The sequence below is a fragment of the Erinaceus europaeus genome, chromosome 15, assembly GCF_950295315.1.
Source record: "Erinaceus europaeus chromosome 15, mEriEur2.1, whole genome shotgun sequence".
NCBI classification, from domain to species: domain Eukaryota; kingdom Metazoa; phylum Chordata; class Mammalia; order Eulipotyphla; family Erinaceidae; genus Erinaceus; species Erinaceus europaeus.
The window spans coordinates 18,869,539-18,894,184 of NC_080176.1; the positions used below are offsets into that span (position 1 = coordinate 18,869,539).

At 46.5% G+C, this 24,646-nt stretch overlaps 1 protein-coding gene and 1 long non-coding RNA gene across 2 annotated transcripts in view; one reads left to right on the top strand and one right to left on the bottom strand.

Annotated features, from left to right (window-relative positions):
* Window positions 1-24,646, bottom strand: part of LOC132533109 (uncharacterized) — a 162,832-nt gene that overhangs the window by 137,321 nt on the left and 865 nt on the right. The gene's annotated exons all lie outside the window — the stretch shown is intronic.
* Window positions 725-23,726, top strand: ZNF771 (zinc finger protein 771). Its single transcript, XM_007536149.3, has 3 exons — window positions 725-878; window positions 1,228-1,378; window positions 22,782-23,726. Exons 2-3 carry the CDS (start codon window positions 1,238-1,240, stop codon window positions 23,583-23,585), a joined length of 945 nt encoding a protein of 314 aa, XP_007536211.1. The 5' UTR covers window positions 725-878; window positions 1,228-1,237; the 3' UTR covers window positions 23,586-23,726.

Sequence of the window (24,646 nt, forward strand, 5' to 3'; positions counted from 1 at the left end):
ACTAATACCATGAAGTAGTAGTGGGCGACTAATTTCCACTTGCTGAGTGTCAGGGTTGTTGTGACAACTGTCAGGGTATAATCTAGGTATAATCCAGGCAAATCAGTTTACAGCCTGTAAATGGACTTGCCTTCCTACAGTCCAAAGAGCAGGGAGCTCTAGACTTCCTGCTCTACTACACACAGTAGGATAGTTTGAGTGGCTTTTGGTTTGGGAAATATCCTATCTATGGGTCAAGGTATTCTGAAAGCTCTGGTGTCTGGACGGTGATTTTAGGGAAGGACGAAGGCAGGTGCTGGGGACACAGCATAATGGCTCTGCAAGACTTTCATGCTCTGAAGTCCCAGGTTCAATCCTCAGCAGTACCATACATAAACCAGAACTGAGCTGGTTTTTAAAAAAAAGGAGAGAAAGAGGTAAAAGGGAGCGGGGCATTGGCGTGGAGGCCCAGGGTCCGCCCTCCAGGCGGGGCGCCCGCTTGAGGCCCAGGAGGGGGTTGGGGCGCACGTGGCCTATTTCGGGCGGGGCTGACTCTCTCGGCAGCGGCAGAGCCCTGTGAGCCAACCCCCGGGCAGGGCCTTGAAGGCAGGAAGTCACAACCCGACTTCGAGGGTCCGGAACGCCGAGACCCGGCGGTGCGGGGATCTTGGGGGCAGCGGAGGGCGCCCAGTGGGGGCTGGCCACTCCACAGATGCTGTCCAGGCTGGAAGCTTAGTCCCCAGGGCCACGCCCACTAAAGGGCGGGGCCCAGAGCTCTGGCCAATCAGCGATAGCCCCCCAGGCCCCGCCCCGCCCCGCCCCCGGAGCCGCGGCCTCTTGGAGCGCCCAACCGCCCGGGCGCCCTGGCCTGGGGCTGCGCGAGCCGGATCCCGCGGCTGGTGAGTGCGCACCCCCGGGGGTCTCCGCCCCGATCCCGCCTCCTGCGGGTGCCCTGGAGCTCCAGGTCATCGACTCCGGCGCCGAGGGGTGACTCAGCGCGCGGAGGGTGGAGACTCTCGGGGGTTGGAGATTCGAACTGCTCAAGGCCTTGAATGCCGGGATGAGGGGTGAACTGGAGCCTTCGGGGCCGTGCTGGGGCTCGGGGCCAGCCCCGGGTGGAGCGCAGAGGGCCGGCCCCGGGAGCAGGGCAGGGCGGGCCAAGCCTCCCGCAGCACCGCCTTGTCTGGGCCACGGCCACGGGGTGGGGGTGGGGGGGACCTGAGCCTCTGACCCAGCCCCCCACCCCAGGACGCCGAAGATGCCTGGCGAGCAGCAGACGGAGGAGGAGGAAGAGGAGGGGATGCAGGAGGAGATGGTGCTGCTGGTGAAGGGTGAGGAAGATGAGGGCGAGGAGAAGTACGAGGTAGTGAAACTCAAGATCCCCGCGGACAACAAGGAGGTAGGTGTCCCCCCGCGTGGGGGCCCCTCATCCCGGCCCAGGCCCGGCCTCCCTCGGCCAGCGATCGTGCTCCAACTTTGCCCAGGACCTCAGACCTAGAATCTCGGCGTTGGCCCGGCTGTGCCTGCTGCCATCGCACTGTCGCTGTGCTGTCACCCTTCCCACAGAGCTTGGTATCTGGAAGGGTGTGACTGATAAGTGACCACGGAGCCCGATCCTGTGTGAGGAGTGCACAGGGGGCGCAGAAGCCAGAGATGGGAGCTTAGTGCAGACTTGGGGGTTGGTGGAGTGTTGGGGTCACCTCAGGTGACAGCCACAGCTGCCTCTTGCACAGCGTTCCCTGAGTGCTAGGACTGCTCCAAGCACATCAATCCTGACATCGGGAGCCACATTATCTGTTATTTATAACACTTCATTAAGGTGCGGAGAGAAGAGAGAGAGAATCATTCTGGCGCTTGTGATGCCCAGGATCGGACTTAGGACCTCGTGCTTGAGAGTGCAATGCCTTATCCACTGTGCCATCTCTCCGACAGCCATGTTCCACTCTATAGGAGAGAAACTGGGCAGTTTGAGTGACTGGCCCAAGGTCTCAATATTAGTAGAAGGGGGTGTGCAAAATAGCTGACTTGGGAGGGCGCCCGCGTTGCCATGTGGCCCACCAGGGTTCTAGACTTGTTCCCACCACGCTGGAGGAAGCTTCAATGCTGTGATGTCTCCCTGTGTCTCGCTGTCTCTGCCTTATCTGGAAAAGTTGGCCCAGAGCAGTGAAGCCTCAGCAATGATTTTTTAAAAAGTTGTTTGGATTGAGTAATGGCACATCTGATTGAACACATACATTGCAGTGCAAGGACCCAGGGTCCCGCCCCGCCTTCTCACTTACAGAGGGGAAGCTTCAAAAGTAGTGAAGCGGCACTGCTTGGGTCCCTCTCCCCCTTTGTTTCCCCCTCCCCTCTCAATTTTTTTCTCTCTCTCTTTTTAATTTTAAGTGGTGAATTCACTTAATTTTTTTTTAATTTACTATTGAATAGAGACAGAAAAATTGAGAGGGGAGGGAAGGTAAAAGAGTAAGAGAGACAGACACCTGCAAACCTGCTTTACCACTTGTGAAGCTTTCCCCCTGCAGGTGGGGACAAGGGGCTTGAACCTGGGTCTTTGTGTACTGTACTGTGAGCACTTAACCAGTTGCACCACCACCTGGCAATGAGTTATTATTATTACTATTATTATTACTATTTTACCAGAGCACTGCTCAGCTCTGGTTTATGGTGGAGCAGGGGACTGAACCTGGGACTTTGGAGGCTCAGGCATGAAAGTCTCATTGCATAACCATTATGCTATCTACCCCTACCCTTTTAAAATTTTTAAAAAATATATTTATTTATTATTGGATAGAAACAGAGAGAAATTGAAAGGTGAGGGGGAGATTAGAGAGGGAGAGAGACAGAGAGACACCTGCAGCCCTACTTCCCCATTCCTGAAGCTTTCTTTCTGCAGGTGGGGACCAGGGGCTTGAACTGGGATCCTTGTGCACTATAATGTGAGCACTTAACCAGGTGCGCCACTGCCTGGCTCTTCCCTCTTGATTTCTCTACCCAATAAATAAAATTAAAAAAGTGATCTAGGAGGTTGTGCAGTAGATAAAGTTGGTTTCTGAAACGTGAGGTCCCAGGTCCGATCCCTGGCAGCATATGTACCAGAGTGCTGCTCTGGTGTCTGTTCTCTCTCTTTCTTCCTCTCCCTCTCCCTCTCCCTCTCCCTCTCCCTCTCCCTCTCCCTCTCCCTCTCCCTCTCCCTCTCCCTCTCCCTCTCCCTCTCCCTCTCCCTCTCCCTCTCCCTCTCCCTCTGTCCACCCTCTCCCTCTCCCTCTTTTTCTTTCTTTTTTTCTTCACTACTCCTGTCACCATGCTGCTCTGGTTCTCTTTCTTTCACTCTTCCTATCCCTTTCATAAATAAGTAAGCAAGTAAATAAATAAAGTAAATAAATAAATAAATAAATCTTTAAAAATAAATAAATAGTGGTCCAGGAGATGGCGCAGTGATAAGGCTTTGGACTCTCAAGCATGAGGTCCCAAGTTCGATCCCTGGCAGCACATGTGCCAGAGGGATGTCTGGTTCTTTCTCTCTCATCCTATCTTTCTCATAAATAAATAAAAACCTTTTAAAAAATAAATAAGTAAATAAATAAGGGGGCCAGGCAGTGGCTGGTCTCCACCTGCAGGGAGAAAGCTTCGCAAGTAGTGAAGCAGGGCTGTAGGTGTCTTTCTGGCTCTCTCCCTCTAAAATCCTCTCTGTATCTAATAAATAAATAATACAAAAAACATTAAAAAGTTAAAAATAAATAAATAAATAAGAGAAAAATTGTAAGGTGATGGTCCATTGGAGGTCCAAGGAGAATGTGGGGAAGAGAGGAGGGGGAGGTTCTATCATGTTATGGAGGGTGGTTGAAAGTATTGTACTTGGCACGCCAGGTTGGGTATCTGGGTTTATCATTTAAATTTTTTAATTTATTTCATATTATTTGTTCTTTAAACAGAGCACTCCTAACCTCTGGCTTATGGTGGTGCTGGGGATTGAACCTGGGACCTCAGTGGCTTGGGTATGAAAATCTTTTGCAGGGGCTGGGTGGTGGCGCACCTGGTTGAGCACACTGGTTACAGTGTACGAGGATCTGGGTTCGAGCCCCCGGCCCCCAGCTGCAGGGGGAACCTTCGCAAGTGGCGAAGCAGGGCTGCAGGTGTCTCTCTGTCTCACTCCCTCTCTTGGTTTCTGGTTGTCTCTATCCAATAAATAAAGATAATAATTTTAAAAAAGAATAGAAAATCTTTTGCAGAACCACTACTATGTTATCTCCCTTGCCAAGTTACTCTTATTCTTTTTTTTTAAATTGCTACCAGGGTTATTGCTGGGGCTCAGTACTGGCACTACATATCCACTGCTCTTGGTGGCCATTTTTTTCTTTTTTTAATTTTAAATTTTTATTTCTTTTTCTTTGATAGGACAGAGAAATTGAGAGGAGGGAGAGAAAGATAGTCACTTGTAGACCTGCTTGTCAAGTGTCCCTCTGCAGGAGCTTTGTGTCTGTTTTCTTGATAGTGCAGTCACTAGATACTTAGGAACTGGACCCCAGTGTGGGAGTGGTGGAGAGCAGACTGGCTACAGAGAAAGAACCAGAGACAGAAATGGAGCGCAGTACAGAAGCTTCTTACAATACAGTGAAGGTGGGGCTTCAATCTGGGTCACACAGGGAAAAGCAGCATACTGCCTAAGCCAGCTATTTCGCCAGCCCCATATTTGAATTTTCTTTATTATTTTAGTATTTTATTTTACTTTACTTGTTTATTGCTGGGGCTAGGTGCTTGTACCACAAATCCACTGCTCCTGGCCGCCATTTTTTCCCCTTGGTCTTGTCTTTCTTTATCTCTTTTTATTTCTCATTAAAATAAAGTAAATAAAATATATTTTAAAAAAAGAAGGGGGGTCGGGCGGTAGCGCAGCGGGTTAAGCACACATGGTGCAAAGAGAAAGGACGGGTGTAAAGATCCAGGTTTGAGCCCCCGGCTCCCCACCTCCAGGGTAGTCGCTTCACAAGCTATGAAGCAGGTCTGCAGGTGTCTTTCTCTCCCCTTCTCTGTCTTCCCCTCCGCTCTCCATTTCTCTCTGTCCTATCTAACAACGACGACATCAATAACAACAACAACAACCATAACTACAACAATAAAACAACAAGAGCAACAAAAGAGAAAATAAATAAATATAAAATTTAAAAAAAGAGGGAGAGGGTCGGACAGTAGTAGCGCAACGGGTTAAGCGCATATGTTGCAAAGTGCAAGGACCAGCCTAAGGATCCCGGTTTGGGCCCCCGACTCCCCACATGTAGGGAGGTCATTTCCCAAGCGGTGAAGCAGGTCTACACTTGTCTTTCTCTCCCCTCTCTGTCTTCCCCTCCTCTCTCCATTTCTCTCTGCCCTATCCAACAAGGAAGACAGCAACAACAACAATAAACAAGGGCAACAAAAAGGGGAAAAAATAGCCTCCAGGAGCAGTGAATTAGCAGTGTAGGCACTGAGCCCCAGAAATAACCCTGGAGGCAAATAAATAAATAAATAGGGAAAAGGGGTAGTAGGTGGTAGTGCAGCGGGTTAACTGCACATGGTGTGAATCTCAAGGACTGGCCTAAAGATCCTGGTTCAAGCTCCAGGCTCCCCACCTGTGGGGGATGGGGAGGGGATCACTTCATAAGTGGTGAAGCAGGTCTGCAGGTGTCTCTCTTTCTCTCCCCCTCTCTGTCTTCCTCTCCTCTCTCCATTTCTCTCTGTCCTATCCAACAGCAATAGCAATAATAGCAACAACAAGGGCAACAAAAAATGTGAAAAAATGGCTTCCAGCAGCAGTGGATTCGTAGTGCAGGCACCGAGCCCTAATCCTGGAAGCAAAAGAAAAAAAAGGAATGTATGCAGTACTGTACTAGACTATGAGTAGTATCATGCTGAGTGGAGGTAGACAGCATAATGGTTATGCAAAGAGACAATCATACCTGAGCCTCCAAAGTCCCAGGTTCAATACCCCACACCACAAGCCAGAGCTTTAAAAAAAAAGAAAGAAGAAAGAGGGACAGAGAAATTCTAAAATTCACTCAAATTCTAAATTCTAAAATTCTAAAATTCACTCAAATTCTAAATTCTAAAATTCACTCAAATTCTAAATTCTAAAATTCACTCAAATTCTAAATTTTAAAATTCTAAAATTCACTCATTCTAAATTCTAAAATTCACTCAAATTCTAAATTCTAAAATTCACTCAAATTCTAAATTCTAAAATTCACTCAAATTCTAAATTCTAAAATTCTAAAATTCACTCATTCTAAATTCTAAAATTCACTCAAATTCTAAATTCTAAAATTCACTCAAATTCTAAATTCTAAAATTCACTCAAATTCTAAATTCTAAAATTCACTCAAATTCTAACTTATGAACAGTTTTGCCTTGCCTTCCGGAAGTCTGCAAGACAGGATAAGGAAAGTAAGATCCTTGAGAGACATGGTGGATTAGAGCAGGAGGGTGACAATGAAGATCCCCATGAATATTTGTCCTACATGGTCACACAACCCTGGACTCGGATGCCTGGAGGTCCGGAGTTCACTTCTCAGCATCCTGCATGCCAGGCTGATGCCTTGGCACTGTTTCTCTGACTCCCAAACATGATCCTGAGTTTGAGACTTGGCATTGCATACTGCCAATGTATTTTTCTGTCACTCATTAATTAATATGAAATCATAGTTAATTTATTTTTTATTGCCAGTAGGGGTTATTGCTGAGGCTTGGTGCCTGCACGACAAATCCACCACTCCTAGTGACTGTCTTTAAATATTTTATTTATTTTGATGAGAGAGAGAGAAGAGAGAGAAAACAGTGCACTGTTCAGCTCTGGCTTATGGTGGTGCTGGGGATTGAACTTGGAATCTCAGAGCCTCAGGCGTGAAAGGTTTGTGAAGTGGGGGCAAGCTGTAGCGAACCAGGTTAAGTCACTGTCGAAGGACGAGTACCGGCGTAAGGATCCCAAGTACCGAGTAGAGTACTGGTGTAAGGATCCGGGTATCTGGGTATCCGATTCTAGCCCCAGCTTCCCACCTGCAGGGGGGAGGGGCCACTTCACAGGCCGTGAAGCCGGTCTGCAGGAGTCTTTCTCTTCTCCCTGCCTTCCCTTCCTCCCTTGATTTCTCTTAGTCTTATCCAACAACAGCAATAACAATAAAATGGGAAAAAATGCCGATAGGATCCCTGTTCGAGCCCCCATCGCCTCACCTGCAGGGGAGTCGCTTCACAGGCGGTGAAGCAGGTCTGCAGGTGTCTATCTTTCTCTCCCCCTCTCTGTCTTCCCCTCCTCTCTCCATTTCTCTCTATCCTATCCAACAACAACAACAGTAATAACTACAACAATAAAACAACAAGGGCAACAAAAGAAAATAAATAAATAAATTTTTTTAAATGGGGAAAAAAATGGCCTCCAGGAGCAGGCACTTAGCCTGTGATAACCCTGCAAGCAAAAATGAAAAGAAAAGAAAGTCATTTGAAGAACCATTATGCTGTTTCCCCAGCCTTCTCTTTCTGCTTTCTTTTATTTGAAAGGACAGAAAGTAAGGGAGTCGGGGAGGAGATAGGGAGAGAGGGTGATGCTGATAAAGCATTGATTGAACTCTCAAGCATAAGGTTCTGAGTTCAATCCCCGACAGCACATGTATTAGATCGATATCTGGTTGGTCCTTCCTTCCTTCCTTCCTTCCTTCCTTCCTTCCTTCCTTCCTTCCTTCCTTCCTTCCTTCATGTCCCTGCTGCAAGTGGGGAGTAGGGGCTCAAACCGAGGTCCTTATGAATAGTACTATGTACACTTAAATGGGGGCTCCACTGCTTGGCCCCAGTGTCTGGTTCTTTTTTTCTCTCCTATCTTTCTTGTTAGTAAATAATAAAATCATGGTCCGGGAGGTGGTGTAGTGATAAGGTTTTGGACTCTTAAGCATGAGGTCCTGAGTTCGATCCCCGGCAGCACATGTGCCAGAGTGATGTCTGGTTCTTTCTCTCTCCTCCTATCTTTCTCATTAATAAATAAATAAAATATTTAAAATAAATAAATACATAAACAAAATCTTAAAAAAATAGAGTAGGGGGTCAGGCAGTAGCGCAGCAGGTTAAGCACATGTGGTGCAAAGTGCAAGGACTGTCATAAGGATCCCGGTTCGAGCCCCCTGCTCCCCACCTGCAGGGGAGTCATTTCACAGGCGGTGAAGCAGGTCTGCAGGTGTCTGTCTTTCTCTCCCCTTCTCTCTCTCTCTCATCCTCTCTAGATTTCTCTCTGTCCTATCCAACAGCAGCAACAGTAATGACAACAGCAATAATAATGGTAACAACAAGGGCAACAAAAAATGGGAAAAATGGCCTCCAGGAGCAGTGGATTCCTAGTGCAGGCACCGAGCCCCAGCAATAACCCTGGAGGCAAAAAAAAAAAAAAAAATAGAGAAGGGGAAAGGAAAAGAGACACTTGCAAAGCGCAAGGACTGGCACAAGGATCCGGGTTCGAGCCCCTGGCTCCCCACCTGCAGGGGAGTCATTTCACAGGCGGTGAAGCAGGTCTGCAAGTGTCTTATCTTTCTCTCCCCCTCCCTGTCTTCCCCTCCTCACTCCATTTCTCTCTGTCCTATCCAACAACGATGACATCAATAACACCAACAATAATTACTACAATAAAAAACAACAAGGGCAACAAAAGGGAATAAATAAATATTTAAAAAAAAGAGAGAGAGACTTGCACACTTTCTTCATTGCATATAAAGCTTCCCCCCATAGTTGGGGACTGGTGCTTAAACCTAGGTCTTTGCTCTTGGTAATGCGCTTTTTTTTTCCCCTTAATATTTTTATTGATTGGATAGAGACAGCCAGAAATTGAGAGGGAAGGGGGAGAGAGAGAGAGACATCTACAGCACTGCTTTATCACTCAGTAAGCTTTCCCTCTGCAGGACTGGGGGCTCAAACCCGGGTCCTTGCACATTGTCACATGTGTGCTCAACCATGTGCGCCACCACCTGGCCCTGTAACTTGTGTTCTTAATAGGTTGAGCCATTGCCCTAAATAAAATTTTTTCTTTTAATATCTATTTATTTATTCCCTTTTGTTGCCCTTGTTGTTTTATTGTTGTAGTTATTGTTGTTGTTGTTATTGATAGGACAGAGAGAAATAGAGAGAGGAGGGAAAACAGAGAAGGGATGAGAAAGACAGATATCTGCAGACCTGCGTCACCACCTATGAAGTGACTCTCCTGCAGGTGGGGAGCTGGGGTCTCAAACTGGGATCCTTACACCAGTCCTTGTGCTTTGCGCCACCTGTGCTTAACCCGCTGTGCTACGCCCAACTCCCTAAATAAGTGTGTATATATATATATATATATATGTGTGTGTGTGTGTGTGTATATATATATATATATACACATATATATATGTGTATATATATATATATATATCTTTATATGTATATTTACTGGATAGAGAAAACCAGAAGTTGAGAGGAAGGGGAGATAGAGAGGGAGAGAGAGAGATACCTGCAGCACTACTTCACCACTTATGAAACTTTCCCCCTTGCAGGTGGGGGACTGGGTCTTGAACCACATTCTTTGCATACTGTAACATGTGCACTCAACCAGGTGTACCACCACCCATTCCCCACCCCATTTTTTTTTTTTTTTTCCTCCAGAGCACTGCTCAGTTTTGGTTTATTGTTGTATAGGGAATTGAACCTGGGACGTTGGAACCTCAGGCATGAGAGTATTTTTCCATGAAGATCATACTATCTTCCTACCCCCAAGTAAATAATTCTTTAAAAATTTAGCACTGAGGTGTGGGAGATAACATAGTGGTTACGCAAAAGACTTTCATGTCTGAATTTCTAAAGTCACAGGTTCAGTCCCCTGTAATGCCATAAGCCAGAGCTGTGCAGTGTCCTGTTAAAGAGAAGAAAGGAGGAGGAGGAGGAGGAGGAGAAGAAGAGGGAGAAGAAAAGGGAGAAGGAGAAGGAGAAGCAGGAGGAGGAGGAGGAGGAGAAGAAGAGGGAGAAGCAAAGGGAGAAGAAGAAGAAGAAGAAGAAGAAGAAGGAGAAGGAGGAGGAGAAGGAGAAGGAGAAGGAGAAGCAGAAGCAGAAGCAGAAGGATGTGAGGATGTGTGGTGGTGTACCTGTTTAAGTACACATGTTACCCTGTGTAAGGTCCCAGATTCGAGCCCCTGCTCCCTACTGCAGGGGAGAAACTTCACAAGCAGTGAAGCAAATACTGCAGGTGTCTCTCTGCCTAGTTCCCTCTCTATCTTTCCTTCCCCTCTCAATTCATCTCTGTCCTATTACATTAATTTTTTTTTTTTTACAGAAAGGAAGGAAAAAAATAAAAAAGGCCTCCAGGAGTGGTAGATTCATTATGCAGGCACTAAGCCTTGGTGATAACCCTGGTGACAATGAAACAATAAAACAAACCAGCGTTCTCACCATAGTTCATTGATTTGCTTTGGTGAGGGCCCTGCACTTTTTTTTTTTCCTTACCACAGCACTGCTCAGCTCTGGCTTGTGGTGTGGGGGATTGAAGCTGGGACTTTGGAACCTCACGCTTGAGAGTCTGTTTGCATAACTATTCTGTTATCTCCCCTGCCCCGCCTGCCTTCTCCTTTCATCCAGTTACTCTCCTAACTCAAGCTTCAGAGTACAGTGCTCTAGCCACTGTGTCACCTCTCTGACCAGGTTTCACTTTTTAAAAAATATTTATTTATTTTCCCTTTTGTTGCCCTTGTTTTTTATTGTTGTAGTTATTATTGCTGTTGTTGTCATTGTTGTTGGGTAGGACAGAGAGAAATGGAGAGAGGAGGGGAAGACAGAGGGGGAGAGAAAGATAGACACCTGCAGGCCTGTTTCACCATTTGTGAAGGGACTCCCCTGCAGGTGGGGAGCCGGGGACTAGAACCGGGATCCTTACGCAGGTCCTTGCAATTTGCAATTTGCACCATATGCACTTAACCTACTGTGCTACCGCCCGACTCCCTTCATTTTTTTTTAATTGTTGTAGTTATTATTGATGTCGTCATTGTTAGATAAGACAGAGAGAAATGGAGAGAGGAGGGGAAGACAGAGAGGGGGAGAGAAAGATAGACAGACACCAGCAGACCTGCTTCACTGTTTGTGAAACGACCCCCTTGCAGGTGGGGAGCTGGGGGCTCGAACCGGTCCTTGAGCTATGTGCCACATGCACTTAACCCACTGTGGTACCGCCTGACTCCCGGTTTCTTCATTTTTCATATGCCTATAAGTCACCTGAGGGCCATGTTCAAATGAGGGTTTTGATTCAGTGACCCTGGGATGGAACTGGAGAATCTGCATGCCTAACCGAGCACAGGTAGGGACTGCACTGTGTAGGACGTGCCCCATGAGTACATGCTCACCAGTGGAAGAACCAGGGGGCAGGGAGAAGCTGCAGGGGTGACCTCAGATTTGTGGGTAAAAGAGAATTGCCTTACTGAAGGGGTGTTTGGGACCAGGTCAGGCTTCTGCTTCAAACTCTGACTCACTGGTTAGCTGTAGGACCATGGGTAGTCATTTTACTTTTGGATCTTATTTCTTCACCCCCCCAGGTGTATTTCTATTTCTTTTTTTTTTTAATTAGTTTCTTTTTTTAAACTTGTTTTATTTATTTATTTATTTATTCCCTTTTGTTGCCCTTGTTTTATTGTTGTAGTTATTGTTGTTGTCGTTGTTGGATAGGATAGAGAAATGGAGAGAGGAGGGGAAGACAGAGAAGGGGAGAGAAAGATAGACACCTGCAGACCTGCTTCCCCGCCTGTGAATCGATTCCCCTGCAGGAGGGGAGCCAGGGGGTCGAACCCGGCTCCTTACACCAGTCCTTATGCTTTGCGCCACCTGCGCTTAACCCGCTGCGCTACTGCCCAACTCCATAATTTATTTTTTTAATGAGAGATAGAGAGATACAGACGGAAAGTAACCAGAGCACTGCTTAGCTCTGGCTGATGGTGGGGTGGTGCTGGGGCCTCTTGGGACATAGGTTTTAAAAGTTAGTGCAGGGTAGGGGATAAGGAAGACAGCATGATGGTTCTGAAAAAACACTCATGCCTGAAGCTCCAAAGTCCCCAGCACCACTATAAACCCAAGATGAGCAGTGCTCTGGAAAGAGAGAAAGAAAGAAAGAAAAAAGAAAGAAAGAGAAGAAAACCATTGTGTTGTCTCTCCAGTCCTAATTAATATATATTTAAAATATTTATTTATTTATTTATTTGAAAGCTAGGAGGAGAGAAAGAACCAGCCATCACTCTGGTACATGTGCTGCCGGGGATCGAACTCAGGACCTCATGCTTGACAGTTCAGTGCTTTACCCAGTGTGCCACTTCCAGGATCACTCTAATTAATATATTTTTTTCTTAATATTTTAAAGACTTTTTATTATTATTTATTTTTTGGGCAGAGACAAATTGAGAGGGGAGGGGGAGATAGAAAGGAAGCCTCAATTTTTTAAAAAAAAATATTTATTTTTGTTGTTTTATTTTTGTAGTTATTATTGTTATTGTTGTTGGATAGGACAGAGAAAAATGGAGAGAGGAGGGGAGACACAGAGGAGAGAAAGACAGACACCTGCAGACCTGCTTCACTGCTTGTGAAGTGACTCCCCTGCAGGTGGGGAGCCGGGGCCTCGAACCGGGATCCTTCTGCCGGTCCTTGCGCTTTGCATCACCTGCGCGTAACCCGCTTAACCCACTGCTCTACTGCCTGACTCCCAAAAGCCTCAATTTCTATCTGTCCTGTTCAACAAAATAGAAAGAAAAGAAAATAAGAAGTAAAGAAAGAAAAATGCCACCAGAAACAGTGGATTTGTAGTGCTAGCACAGCGTCCCAGCAATAACCCTGGAGACAATAAAATTAAATTAAACAATAAAAGAGAGGGGGAGAGAAAGGTAGACACCTGCAGCCCTGTTTCACCACTTGTGAAGCTTTCTCCCTGCAGGTGGGGACTAGGGACGTTCACCTGGATCCTTCCTTGTACACTACAATCAATGTGTGTGTTTAATTTGGTATGCTACTGCCTGGCCCCTCTAATTCATTTTTTATATTTATTTATTTATTGTCGAGGGGGGAGAGAACCATTGCATCACTTGGCACTGGCTGGGGTCAGAACTCAGGACCTCATGTTTGAGAACCCGATGCATTATACACTGAGCTACCTCCCAGGCTGCATTTTTCTCTCTGTCTTTCTTTTTTAACCAGAGCACTGCTCAGCTCAGGCTTATGATGGTGCAGGGGTTTGAACCTGGGACTTTAGTGCCTCAGGAATGAAAGTCTCTCTGCAAAACCATTATGCTATCTACCCCACAATAAATGGTAGTTATTGGGAGTTGGGCGGTAACGCTGCGGGTTAAGCTGCGTTTGGTGGCGCCAAGTGCAAGGACCGGCTTAAGGATCCCCCACCTGCAGGGAGGTCCTTTCACAAGCAGTGAAGCAGGTCTGCAGTTGTCTTTCTCTCCCCCTCTCTGTCTTCCCTTCCTCTCTCTGTTTCTCTCTGTCCTATCCAACGACAACTTCAATAACAACAACAATAATAACTACAACAATGAAACAACAAGGGCAACAAAAGGGAATAAATACATAAATAAAGGGAATAAATACATAAATAAAATAAATAAATATAAAAAAAAAGATTTGTTGGGAGTCGGGTTAAGCGCACATGGCGCGAAGCGCAAGGCTGGCCTAAGGATCTCAGAGCTCCGGCTCCCCACCTGCAGGGGAGTCGCTTCACAAGTGGTGAAGCAGGTCTGCAGGTGTCTATCTTTCTCTTCCCCGTCTCTGCCTTCCCCTCCTCTCTCCATTTCTCTCTGTCCTATCCAACAACACCGACATCAATAATAATTACAACAATAAAAACAACATGGGCAAAAAAAGGGAATAAATAATAAAAGAAAATTATTATAAATGGTAGTTACTGTTATATGTAAATATATATATAATTTTATTTATTTATGAGAGGGGTAGGAGGAAAGAACTAGACAACACTCTGGCATATGTGCTGCTGGGGAATTGAACTCAGGCCCTCCTGCTTGAGAGTCCAACACTGTTATCCACTGTGTCATCTCCCCCCACAAGATATATTTGTTAATGAGAGAGAGTCCAAGTTTTTTTTAGATTTTTGCTTCCAGGGTTATCGTTGGGGCTAGGTGTCTACACTAAGAATCCACTGCTCCTGGTGGCCATCTTTTTCCCATTGTTGTTGCTGTTATTATTGTTGGATAAACAGATAAATTAAGATACAAGGGGAAGACAGGGAGAGAGAAAGAGAGACATCTGCAGCACTGCTTCACCACTCATGAAAGCTTCCTCCCTGCAGGTGGGGAGCAGGGCTTGAACCTGGGTACTTGAGCATGACAAAGTGTGTGCTCAACTGGTATGCCAGTGCCCAGTCTCACTCCCCCCCCCTTTTTTTTTTTTTTTTTTTGCCTCCAGAGCTATCCTGGGGCTCGGTGCCTGCACTACAAATCCACTGCTCCTAGAGACTATTTTTCCCATTTTGTTGCGCTTGTTGCTACTGTTGGATAGGACAGAGAGAAATCAAGAGAGGAGGGGGAGACAGAGAGGAGGAGAGAAAGATAGACTCACCTGCAGACCTGCTTCACCGCCTGTGAAACGACACCCCTGCAGGTGGCGAGCGGGGGTGGGGGGGTGGGGGTGGGCTCCAACTGGGATCCTTAAGCCTGTCTCTGGTCCTTGTGCTTTGGGCTATATGTGCTTAACCCCTGCACTACCGCTCCACCCCCTCTGCTTTCCCTTTCCTTTTCTTTTCCATCTCATCTCCTCTACTTTCCCCTCCTTCCTTCCTTACTTACCAGAGAAAGAGAACATCATTCTGGCACATGCAATGCTAGGGATTGAACCCAGAACCTTATCCCTGAAAGTTTAATGCTTTATCCACTGTTCCACCTATCAGGTCAGCAGCAATACATTTCCCTCCCCTTCTTCTTCTCCTTCTCCTTCTTCTTTCTTCTTCTTTTTTTAACCAGAGTATTGTTCAGGTCTGGTTTATAGTGGTGCTGGGAACTAAACCTGGCTGGCATATTTGGTGCCTCAGGCATGGGAGGCTTTTTTCCCCCCATCTCCCCAGCTCCATTAATCTTGTATGACCTAGTGGTCAGCATAAAAAGCTCCTCGGACTGGTCTACAGACTGTCTGCAGAGTGGTGCCAGGGGGCCTGCATGCTGCCATGTGTGAGGACCCAGGTTCAAGTTTCCAGTCTCCACTTGCACAGGGAACAGTCACAAGTTGTGAAGCAGGGCTGCAGGTGTCTCTGCTTCTCTCTCCCGACCTCCCCCTTCTCTCTCAGTTTCTATCTCTATCCAAAAAATTACATATTTTTTAAAAATGAAGAAGGGACCAGGCTGTGATGCACCTGGTTAAGAGCACACAATGGAAGAAGGGGGCAAAAAAAAAAAAAAAAAGCACACAATGGGAGTCGGGCGGTAGCGCAGTGGGTTAAGTGCAGGTGGCTCAAAGCGCAAGGACCCGTGTAAGGATCCCGATTTGAACCCCGGCTCCCCACCTGCAGGGGAGTCGCTTCACAGGCGGTGAAGCAGGTCTGCAGGTGTCTATCTTTCTCTCCCCCCCCCCCCGTCTTCCCCTCCTCTCTCTATTTCTCTCTGTCCTGCCCAGAACGACATCAATAATAACTACAACAATAAAACAACAAGGGCACCAAAAGGGAATAAATAAATAAATAAATATTTAAAAAGAGCACATGTTACAGAGTGCAAGAACCCAGGTTCAAGTCCCTGGTCCCCATCTGCAGGGGGCAAGCTTCATGAGTGGTGAAGCAGGGCTGCAGGTGTCTCTCTATCTCTCCCTGCCCTCTTAGTTCTTCTGTCTCTATTTACTGAGAAATAAATAAAAATTCTCAAAAACGAAGAACAATGATGCCAGGAAAAATAGGCTAAGAGAATGTAGCTACAGTGAAAAGAGTTCTCTTACTATTATTATTTAAAAATTTTTATGTATTTGTTTTTTGAAGAATTTTCTTAGCTTCCAAGATTGGGCATGTTCAGTGTGGTATGGCCGTAGACAATAATTTTTATTTATTTATTTATTTATTTTCCCTTTTGTTGCCCTTGTTGTTTTATTGTTGTGGTCATTATTGTTGTTGACGTCATCGTTGTTGAATAGGACAGAGAGAGATGGAGAGAGGAGGGGGAAGACAGAGAGTAGGAGAGAAAGACAGACACCTACAGACTTGCTTCACTGCCTGTGAAGCGAGTCCCCTGCAGGTGGGGAGCCTGGGGCTTGAACCAGGATCTTAATGCCAGTCCGTGCATTTTGCACCATCTATGCTTAACCTGCTGTGCTACCACCCGACTCCCAACAAGAATTTTCTTTACAGTAGCTGAGATGGTGAAATCAACTGAACAGATGCCCAAACCACAATGAGACTGGAATGTCTGACCTTGGCTTCATAAATATATCAAGCCTGCTAGGAGAATTTCTCAATTTAAAATACTAAGTTGAGTTGTAACCTTTTTTAAAAAAATATTTATTTTTCTCTTGTAGTTATTATTGATGTCATTGTTGTTGGAAAGGACAGAGAGAAACGGAGACAGGAGGGGAAGACAGAGAGGGGGAGAGAAAGACAGACACCTGCAGACCTGCTTCACCGCCTGTGAAGCACCTCCCCTGCAGGTGGGGAGCCGGGGGCTCGAACCAGCATCCTTAAGCCGGTCCTTGCGCTTTGTGCTGCATGGTGTATTAACCTTGAATCCCTCTTGGGATTCCAGCTTCCATCAAGCATTTGTCCTTGGAATGCAGGGAAGCAGAGCAGCCTGGTGGTTAGGGAACTGAACCAGGGACTTTGGAGCCTCAGGCATGAGAGTCTCTTTGCACAACCATTATGCTATCTACCCCTCCTCCCGACTGTGAATTTTTATGAGTTAAGAAAAAAAAAATAAGACTTCTTTTTCTTTTTTTTTTTTTGTACCTCCAGGGTTATTTCTTGGGCTCAGTGCCTACAAGTCCACTTCTCCTGGAGGCTTTTTTTTCCCTTTTTGTTGCCCTTGTTGTTTATCGTTGTTGTTATTGCTGTCATTTTTGTAGGTTAGGACAGAGAGAAATGGAGAGGGGAGGGGAAGACAGAGAGGGGGAGAGAAAGACAGACACCTGCAGACCTGCTTCACCTCCTGTGAATCGACTCCCCTGCAGGTGGGGAGCCGGGGAATCAAACCTGGATCTTTCAGCCGGTCCTGGCTTTTCATGCTATGTGCGCTTAACCCGCTGTGCTGCTGCCCGACTCCCAAGACTTATTTTTCTAATTGCTCTTGTGTTTATTTTATTTCATCTTATTTTATTTTGGATAGAGACAGAAACTGAGAAGGGAGGGAGAGACGGAGAGAGAGAGAGAGGTGAGAGAGACACCTGCAGCTTTGCTTTACTGCTTGGGAAGCTTCCCCTCTGTAGGTAGGGATCAAAGGTTTGAACCTGAGTCCTTGCACACTATAATGTGTATGCTCAACCCAGGTGTGCCATCACTCAACCCTCTTTAAAGAATTCTATTTCTTTATTTAAAAATATGTATTTATTTATTTTCCCTTTTGTTGCCCTTGTTTTTCATTGTTGTTGTAGTTATTATTGTTGTTGTTATTTGATGTCGTCATTGTTGGATAGGACAGAGACAAATGGAGAGAGGAGGGGAAGACAGAGAGACCTGCAGACCTGCAGACCTGCAATTTCTCTCTCTCTCTCTCGCTCGCTCGCTCTCTTTTTTTTTTTTTTTTTGCCTCCAAGGTTATTGCTGGGGCTCAGTGCCTACACCAAGAACCCACTGTTCCTGGAGGCTATTTTTTTCCCCTTTTGTTGCCCTTGTTGTTTTATCATTGTTATGGTTATTATTGTTGTTGTTATTACTGTTGTCGTTGGAGAGAGAGATAGAGAGAGGAGGGGAAGACAGAGAGGGGGAGAGAAAGATAGACACCTGCAGACCTGCTTCACTGCTTGTGAAACGACCCCCCTGCAGGTGGGGAGCCCAGGGCTCGAACTGAGATCCTCACACTGGTCCTTGCGCTTTTCGCCATGTGCGCTTAACCCGCTGCACTACTGCTCAGCTCCCTCAATTTCTCTCTGTCCTGTCCTATTAAAAAATGGAAAATACAGCTGCCAGAAACAGTGGATTTGTAGTGCTGGCAGTGAGCTCCAGTGATAACCCTGGAAGGAAAAAAAAAAAAAAAAGGTCATTTTTACACTGTAGGATCATCACTATTATATATTGTTTTTTTTTTTTTCTTTTTGTTATTTTGTAGGACAGAGAGAAATTGAGAAGGAAGGGGGAAGTGAGAGATACCTGCAGGCCTGCTTCACTGCCTGTAAAGCTTCCCCTCTGCAGGTGGGGAGTGGGGGCTTGCTGGGTGCACTGCTGCCTGACCCTACATTACATATGCTGTTTAAAACAGTGGTTGGGGCCAATGAGATAGCATACTGGTTATGCCAAACCTTTTTTTCTTTAATTTGTTTTATTTTTATTTATTTATTTATTAAAACTTTATTTATTCCCTTTTGTTGCCCTTGTTTTATTATTGTAGTTATTATTGTTTTTATTGATGTCGTCAGTGTTGGATAGGATGGAGAGAGGAGGGGAAGACAGAGAGGGGGAGAGAAAGACACCTACAGACCTGCTTCACCGCTTGTGACGCGACTCCCTTGCAGGTGGGGAGCCGGGGGCTCCAACCGGATCCTTACGCTGGTCCTTGCTCTACGTGCGCTTAACCGGCTGCGTTACCGCCCGACTCCCAATTTGTTTTATTTTAGATCCTCACATTTTTTTGTTTTTTATTTATTTTTATTATTTAAAAAATATTTATTTATTCCCTTTTTTTGCCCTTGTTGGTTTATTGTTGCAGTTATTATTGTTGTTGTTGATGTTGTCATTGTTGGACAGGACTGAGAGAAATGGAGAGAGAAGGGGAAGACAGAGAGGGGGAGAGAAAGATAAGATACCTGCAGACCTGCTTCACTGCTTGTGAAGCGACTCCTCTGCAGGTGGGGAGCCGGGGGGCTGGAACCGAACCGGGATCCTTCGCTGGACCTTGCGCTTCACGACATGTGCGCTTAACCCGATGCACTACCGCCCCACTCCAGTTTTGTTTGTTTTTTAACCAGAGCACTGCTCAGCTCTGGTTTATGGTGGTATGGGGATTGAACCTTGGAGCCTCAGGCATGAGAATCTGTTGGCATAACCATTATACTATCTACCCCCCCACACACACCTATTTGTTTTATTTTAATGAGAGAGCTACAGAGAGAGAAAAACAGAAGACCAGAGCACTGCTCAGCTCTGGTTTACGGTCATGCCAGGGATTGAACCTGGGACCTCGAGCCTCATGCATGAAAGTCTTTTGTAGAACCATTATGCGGTCTCCCCAGCTCACAAAAAGACTTTCATGTCTGTGGCGCCAAAAATCCCAGGTTCAACCTTTAACATCACCATAAATCAGAACTGAGCAGTGTCCTGGGGGAAAAAAAGAAAGACAGCAGCCATTAGTTTTCCAAATTGCCTTGTTTTCCAGTTTCTGAGTTGGTTTCTACTATTTATTTACTTATTATTTTATTTTATTTTTGTTGCTGCCTTTTCACAAAATGTCTTGAAAGCCCTAAAGTTTCCTGCCTTGCCAGCTTCAGAAAGAAAGGCCTTTGGCTTCCTAACTGCTAGTTTATCTTTATTTTATTTTATTTTGGTGCAGGGACATGACTTAGTCAGTTTCACTGCTTCAGGCCCACTTTGTGAAATAGAAGGAGACAGACCAGGAGGTGATACATTGGTAAAGCACTATACTTGAAGGCATGAGGGTTTTGGGTTTGATTCCAGGCACCACATCTCAATGCACTGGAGCCGCATGAAGGCTTCATTCCCCCCAGTGTTTTTTTTTTTTTTTTTGTAATTATCTTTATTTATTATTGATAGTGATAGCCAGAATTTGAGAAGGGAGGGAGTGCTAGAGGGCTACTTTCACTACCCAGTGAGCCATCTCTCTTACCGCCTCCTCCCTTTTTTCTTTCATTAAATTTAATCATTACTTTATTAAATTTATTAAATTTATTTAACTTTAATTTATTAAATTTATTTAACTTTATTAAATTTATTTAATTTATTAAATTTATTTAATTTAAATAAATTAAATTTATTTAATTTATTAAATTTATTTAATTTATTAAATTTATTTAACTTTAATTTATTAAATTTATTTAACTTTATTTTAAATTTTTAATATTTTTAATATTTTAGTATTTTTAATAATTTTTAATATTTTTAATATTTTAAACTTTATATTTAAATTTATTTAACTTTATTAATTTATTGAATTTATTTAACTTTAATTTATTAAATTTATTTAACTTTATTAAATTTATTAAATCATTACTTTATTAAATTTAATCATTACATTAAAAGGATTTCCCCCTTGTCACTGGGGCGCCACCACCTTGGCTGGGTGTCTTGGTCAAATAAATAGAGAAGAGTAAAGACGGAAAGAAAAGAAATTGGAACTTGATTTTTACAGGTCTGGTTCTTTAGCTGCTTATGAAGCTTCCCCCCTGCAGGTAGGGACAGGAGTCTTGAACTAAGGTCCTTGAGCATTGTAACATGTATGGTCTATTAGTTGTGCCCATGCCTGGCCCCAGAAGTCTTTTTGGTGTTGATGTTTTTGTTGCTGGGACTTATCAGGGCCGACTTTTTCAGATAAAGAGGCAAAGATGCGTACAGCATCTAAGCTTCCTCCAGTGCAGTGGGAGTTGGGCTCTAAAGTGGGCACTCGGCAAAGCAGGTTCTTTCCCGGGTGGGCCATCTTGCTGGCTCCTGGGGAAACCTTTTTGTGACTTTTTTTCTTAAAGATTTTATTTATTTATGAGAAAGGAGCAGAGAGAAAGAGTCAGACATCACTCTGGCACATGTGCTGCCAGGGATCGAACTCGGGACCTCTTGCTTGAGAGTCCAAAGTTTTACCACTGCGTCACCTCCTGAACCACTTTTTTTTTTTTTTTAAACCAGAGCTTTGGCTTTTGGTGATGTGGGGGATTGAACATGGGAATTCAGAGCCTCAGGCATTAAAGTTTCTTTGCATAATCAATATGCTATCTACCCCTGCCTAGAACCTTTTTTATTTTTTATTTTTATTTTCCCTTTTGTTGCCCTTGTTTGTTGTGGTTATTATTGTTGTTGTTATTGATGCTGTTGCCGGATAGGACAGAGAGAGATGGAGAGAGGAGGAGAAGACAGAGAGGGGGAGAGAAAGACAGACACCTGCAGACCTGCTTCACCGCTTGTGAAGCGACTCCCCTGTAGGTGGGGAGCCGTGGACTTGAACCGGGATCCTTATGCCAGTCCTCGAGTTTCACACACCATGTGTGCTTAACCCACTGTGCTACAGCCCGACACCCCCCCCTTTTTTTTAAAGGTTAGGCCCAGGCTCAAGATCCTGGTCACCACCTGCAGGAGGAAGACTTCAAGAACGTGACGCAGTGCTGCAAGTGTTTCCCACTCTAGCTCCTCCTTTCCTTTTGATTTCTCCGTCTCTATCCAATAAATAACACATTAAGAAAGTATATATATATATATATATATATATATATATATATATTTTAAAAGATTTTATTTATTTATTCATGAAGAGAGAAGGAGAGAGAAAGAGAGAGAGAAAGAACCAGACATCACTCTGGTACATGTGCTGCCAGGGATTGAACTCAGGACCTCATGCTTCAGAGTCTGATGCTTTATCCACTGCGCCACCTCCTGGACCACAAGAAAGTATATTTTTTAAAAAGGCGTCTGGGTCGAGGGTAATAGCTCAACATGATAGAGTACAGTGCTAGCATGCCTGAGGCTCTGAGGTCCCAGGTTCAATCCCCAGTATCACCATTAGCCAGAGCTTAGCAGCTCACTGGGTTTCTTTCTCACTAAAGTCAATAAATAAGTCTTTAAAAAATGTGTATAGTCCTGCTCAAAATTGTCACCCACTCTTCTAAAAGTTCCCCATCTCATTCACACACATCCTGCAATAGCAGTACTTGACCAGTCTTCCTGAAACCAGTGCCTGCGATATTGTACATGCTTAGTAAATACTTGTTGAATATTTATTTATTTATTTATTTATTAGAGAGAGAAGGATATATAAATACATAGAGGACACCAGAGCATCACTCTGACACATACCATGTGGACCGGAACTCAGGGCCTCATGCTGGAGAGTCCTGTACTCTAACCACTGTGCCACCTGCAGGCCTGATGAATTTTATTTTGCCATGTCGAGTTCTGGGGCCTTGTGCATGTGCAGCTTCACTGCTCCAGATCACTTTGTCATTCAGATACAGAAGTGAAGAGGAGACATCCCAGCTCCACAGCTTCCTCTGTTTTTACACGTCCCATATATTGCTGGGCTTGGATCTGTGCTGTACACATTGCAAAATACACACCCTATCCAGTGAGCTATTTCACTTTTCCTCGCCTGCCTGCCTTTCTCCCTCCCTTCCCCAGAGCATTGCTCAGTTCTGGCGGTGCTGGGACTGAACCTGGGACCTTGCAGGTGGTGCAGGAGATAAAACCTTGGACTCTGAAGCTTGAGGTCCTGAGTTTGATCTCCGGGTCGCGTGTGCCAGAGAGATGCTCTGGTTTCTCTCCCTCTCATCAATAAACGAATATTTGAACAGCCCGGCTAGAGTGCTAGCAGGCGTGGCGATGTGTGCGCTAGTGCATGATCTCCGAGGCGATCGCGCGCGGGCGCGGTTGTTTGTTCTCCTTCCCAAAGGGGGCGCTCCGAGGCCGCAGCTCGCGGAGCCTCAGCCTGACCTGTCCCCTCTCCCCGCAGGTCCCGAGCGAGGCGCCCGCGCCCGTGGCCGACCCGGCGCGCCCCTTCGCGTGCTCGGACTGCGGCCGCGCCTTCGCGCGCCGCTCCACGCTGGCCAAGCACACGCGCACGCACACGGGCGAGCGGCCCTTCGCCTGCGCCGAGTGCGGCCGGCGCTTCTCGCAGAAGTCGGCGCTGACCAAGCACGGCCGCACGCACACGGGCGAGAGGCCCTACGAGTGCCCCGAGTGCGACAAGCGCTTCTCGGCCGCCTCGAACCTGCGGCAGCACCGGCGGCGCCACACGGGCGAGAAGCCGTACGCCTGCGTGCACTGCGGCCGCCGCTTCGCGCAGAGCTCCAACTACGCGCAGCACCTGCGCGTGCACACGGGCGAGAAGCCCTACTCGTGCCCGGACTGCGGACGCGCCTTCGGCGGCAGTTCGTGCCTGGCGCGCCACCGCCGCACGCACACGGGCGAGCGGCCGTACGCCTGCGCCGACTGCGGCACGCGCTTCGCGCAGAGCTCGGCGCTGGCCAAGCACCGGCGCGTGCACACCGGCGAGAAGCCGCACCGCTGCGCGGTGTGCGGCCGGCGCTTCGGCCACCGCTCCAACCTGGCGGAGCACGCGCGCACGCACACGGGCGAGCGGCCCTACCCCTGCGCCGAGTGCGGCCGCCGCTTCCGCCTCAGCTCGCACTTCATCCGCCACCGGCGCGCGCACCTGCGGCGCCGCCTCTTCATCTGCGCGGGCTGCGGCCGGGACTTCAAGCTGCCGCCGGGCGCCACCGACACCGAGCGCTGCCCCGAGTGCGAGGGCAGCTGAGCCGCGCCACCCGGCCCGGGTTAGGGCGACCGGCGGATCTGGCCGCCCGGGGACGCCGACGGGGGACAGTCCCCACCCGGGAAACCACGAGCCCCCACTCCACCCCCAGGCCCCGTTGGTGAATAAAGTGTTCTCTCCTCACCCCGCTTGCCTGTGAGTGCGGTGCGCGGGACGGGGCGCGGGGGCGCCCCCAGGCTTAGCGACCCCAGAACTGCGAAGCCAAGTAGTGCCAGAAACCAGGGAAGTGGGTTTGCATAACCACTAGACTATCTCTCTGAGGCCCCCTCTAAACCTTGCATGTCTAGACTCCGAGGTCATAGGTTCAATCCTATGCACCACCATAAGCCCCAGCAGATCAAGCAAACAGTAACGGGCTGATGGTGCACCTGGTAAGCGCTCATGTTACAAACAAAAATAAGCCCTCCTGGGAGGCAGAGTTAGAGCTTTGGAATTATAAGCATGAGATCCCGAGTTTGATGCCTGGCTTGAGATGTGCCATGTTTGACATGCCAGGTTGATGTTCTAGTTTTCGCTAAAAAATAAAATACTTAAAAAGTTAAGTCACTACCGACGGCGGTAGTGCAGCGGGTTAAGCGCAAGTAGCTGAAGGACCGGCATAAGGATCCCGGTTCGAGCCCCCCGGCTCCCCACTTGCCGGGGCGTCACTTCACAGGCGGTGAAGCAGGTCCCCGTCTCTGTCTTCTCCTCCTGTCTACATTTCTGTCCTATCCAACAACAACGACATCAACAATAATAACTACAACAACAATAAAAACGAGCAACAAAAAGGAAATAAATTTTTAAAAAGTTAAGTCATTTACTTGTTTTAAAATTTTATTTATTAATGAAACAAGAGGAAAGAGACAGAACCAGACAGCACTCTAGCACATGTGTGTTGCTGGGGACCAAACTTGGGACTTCTTGCTTGAGAGTCCAACACTTTTCTCATTTCTTTTTTCTTTTTTTGTTTTTCATTTCTTTTATACTTTTCATTTATTTATTTATTTATTATTGGATAGAGACAGACAAATTAAGGGAGGGAGAAGATAGGGAAAGAGACA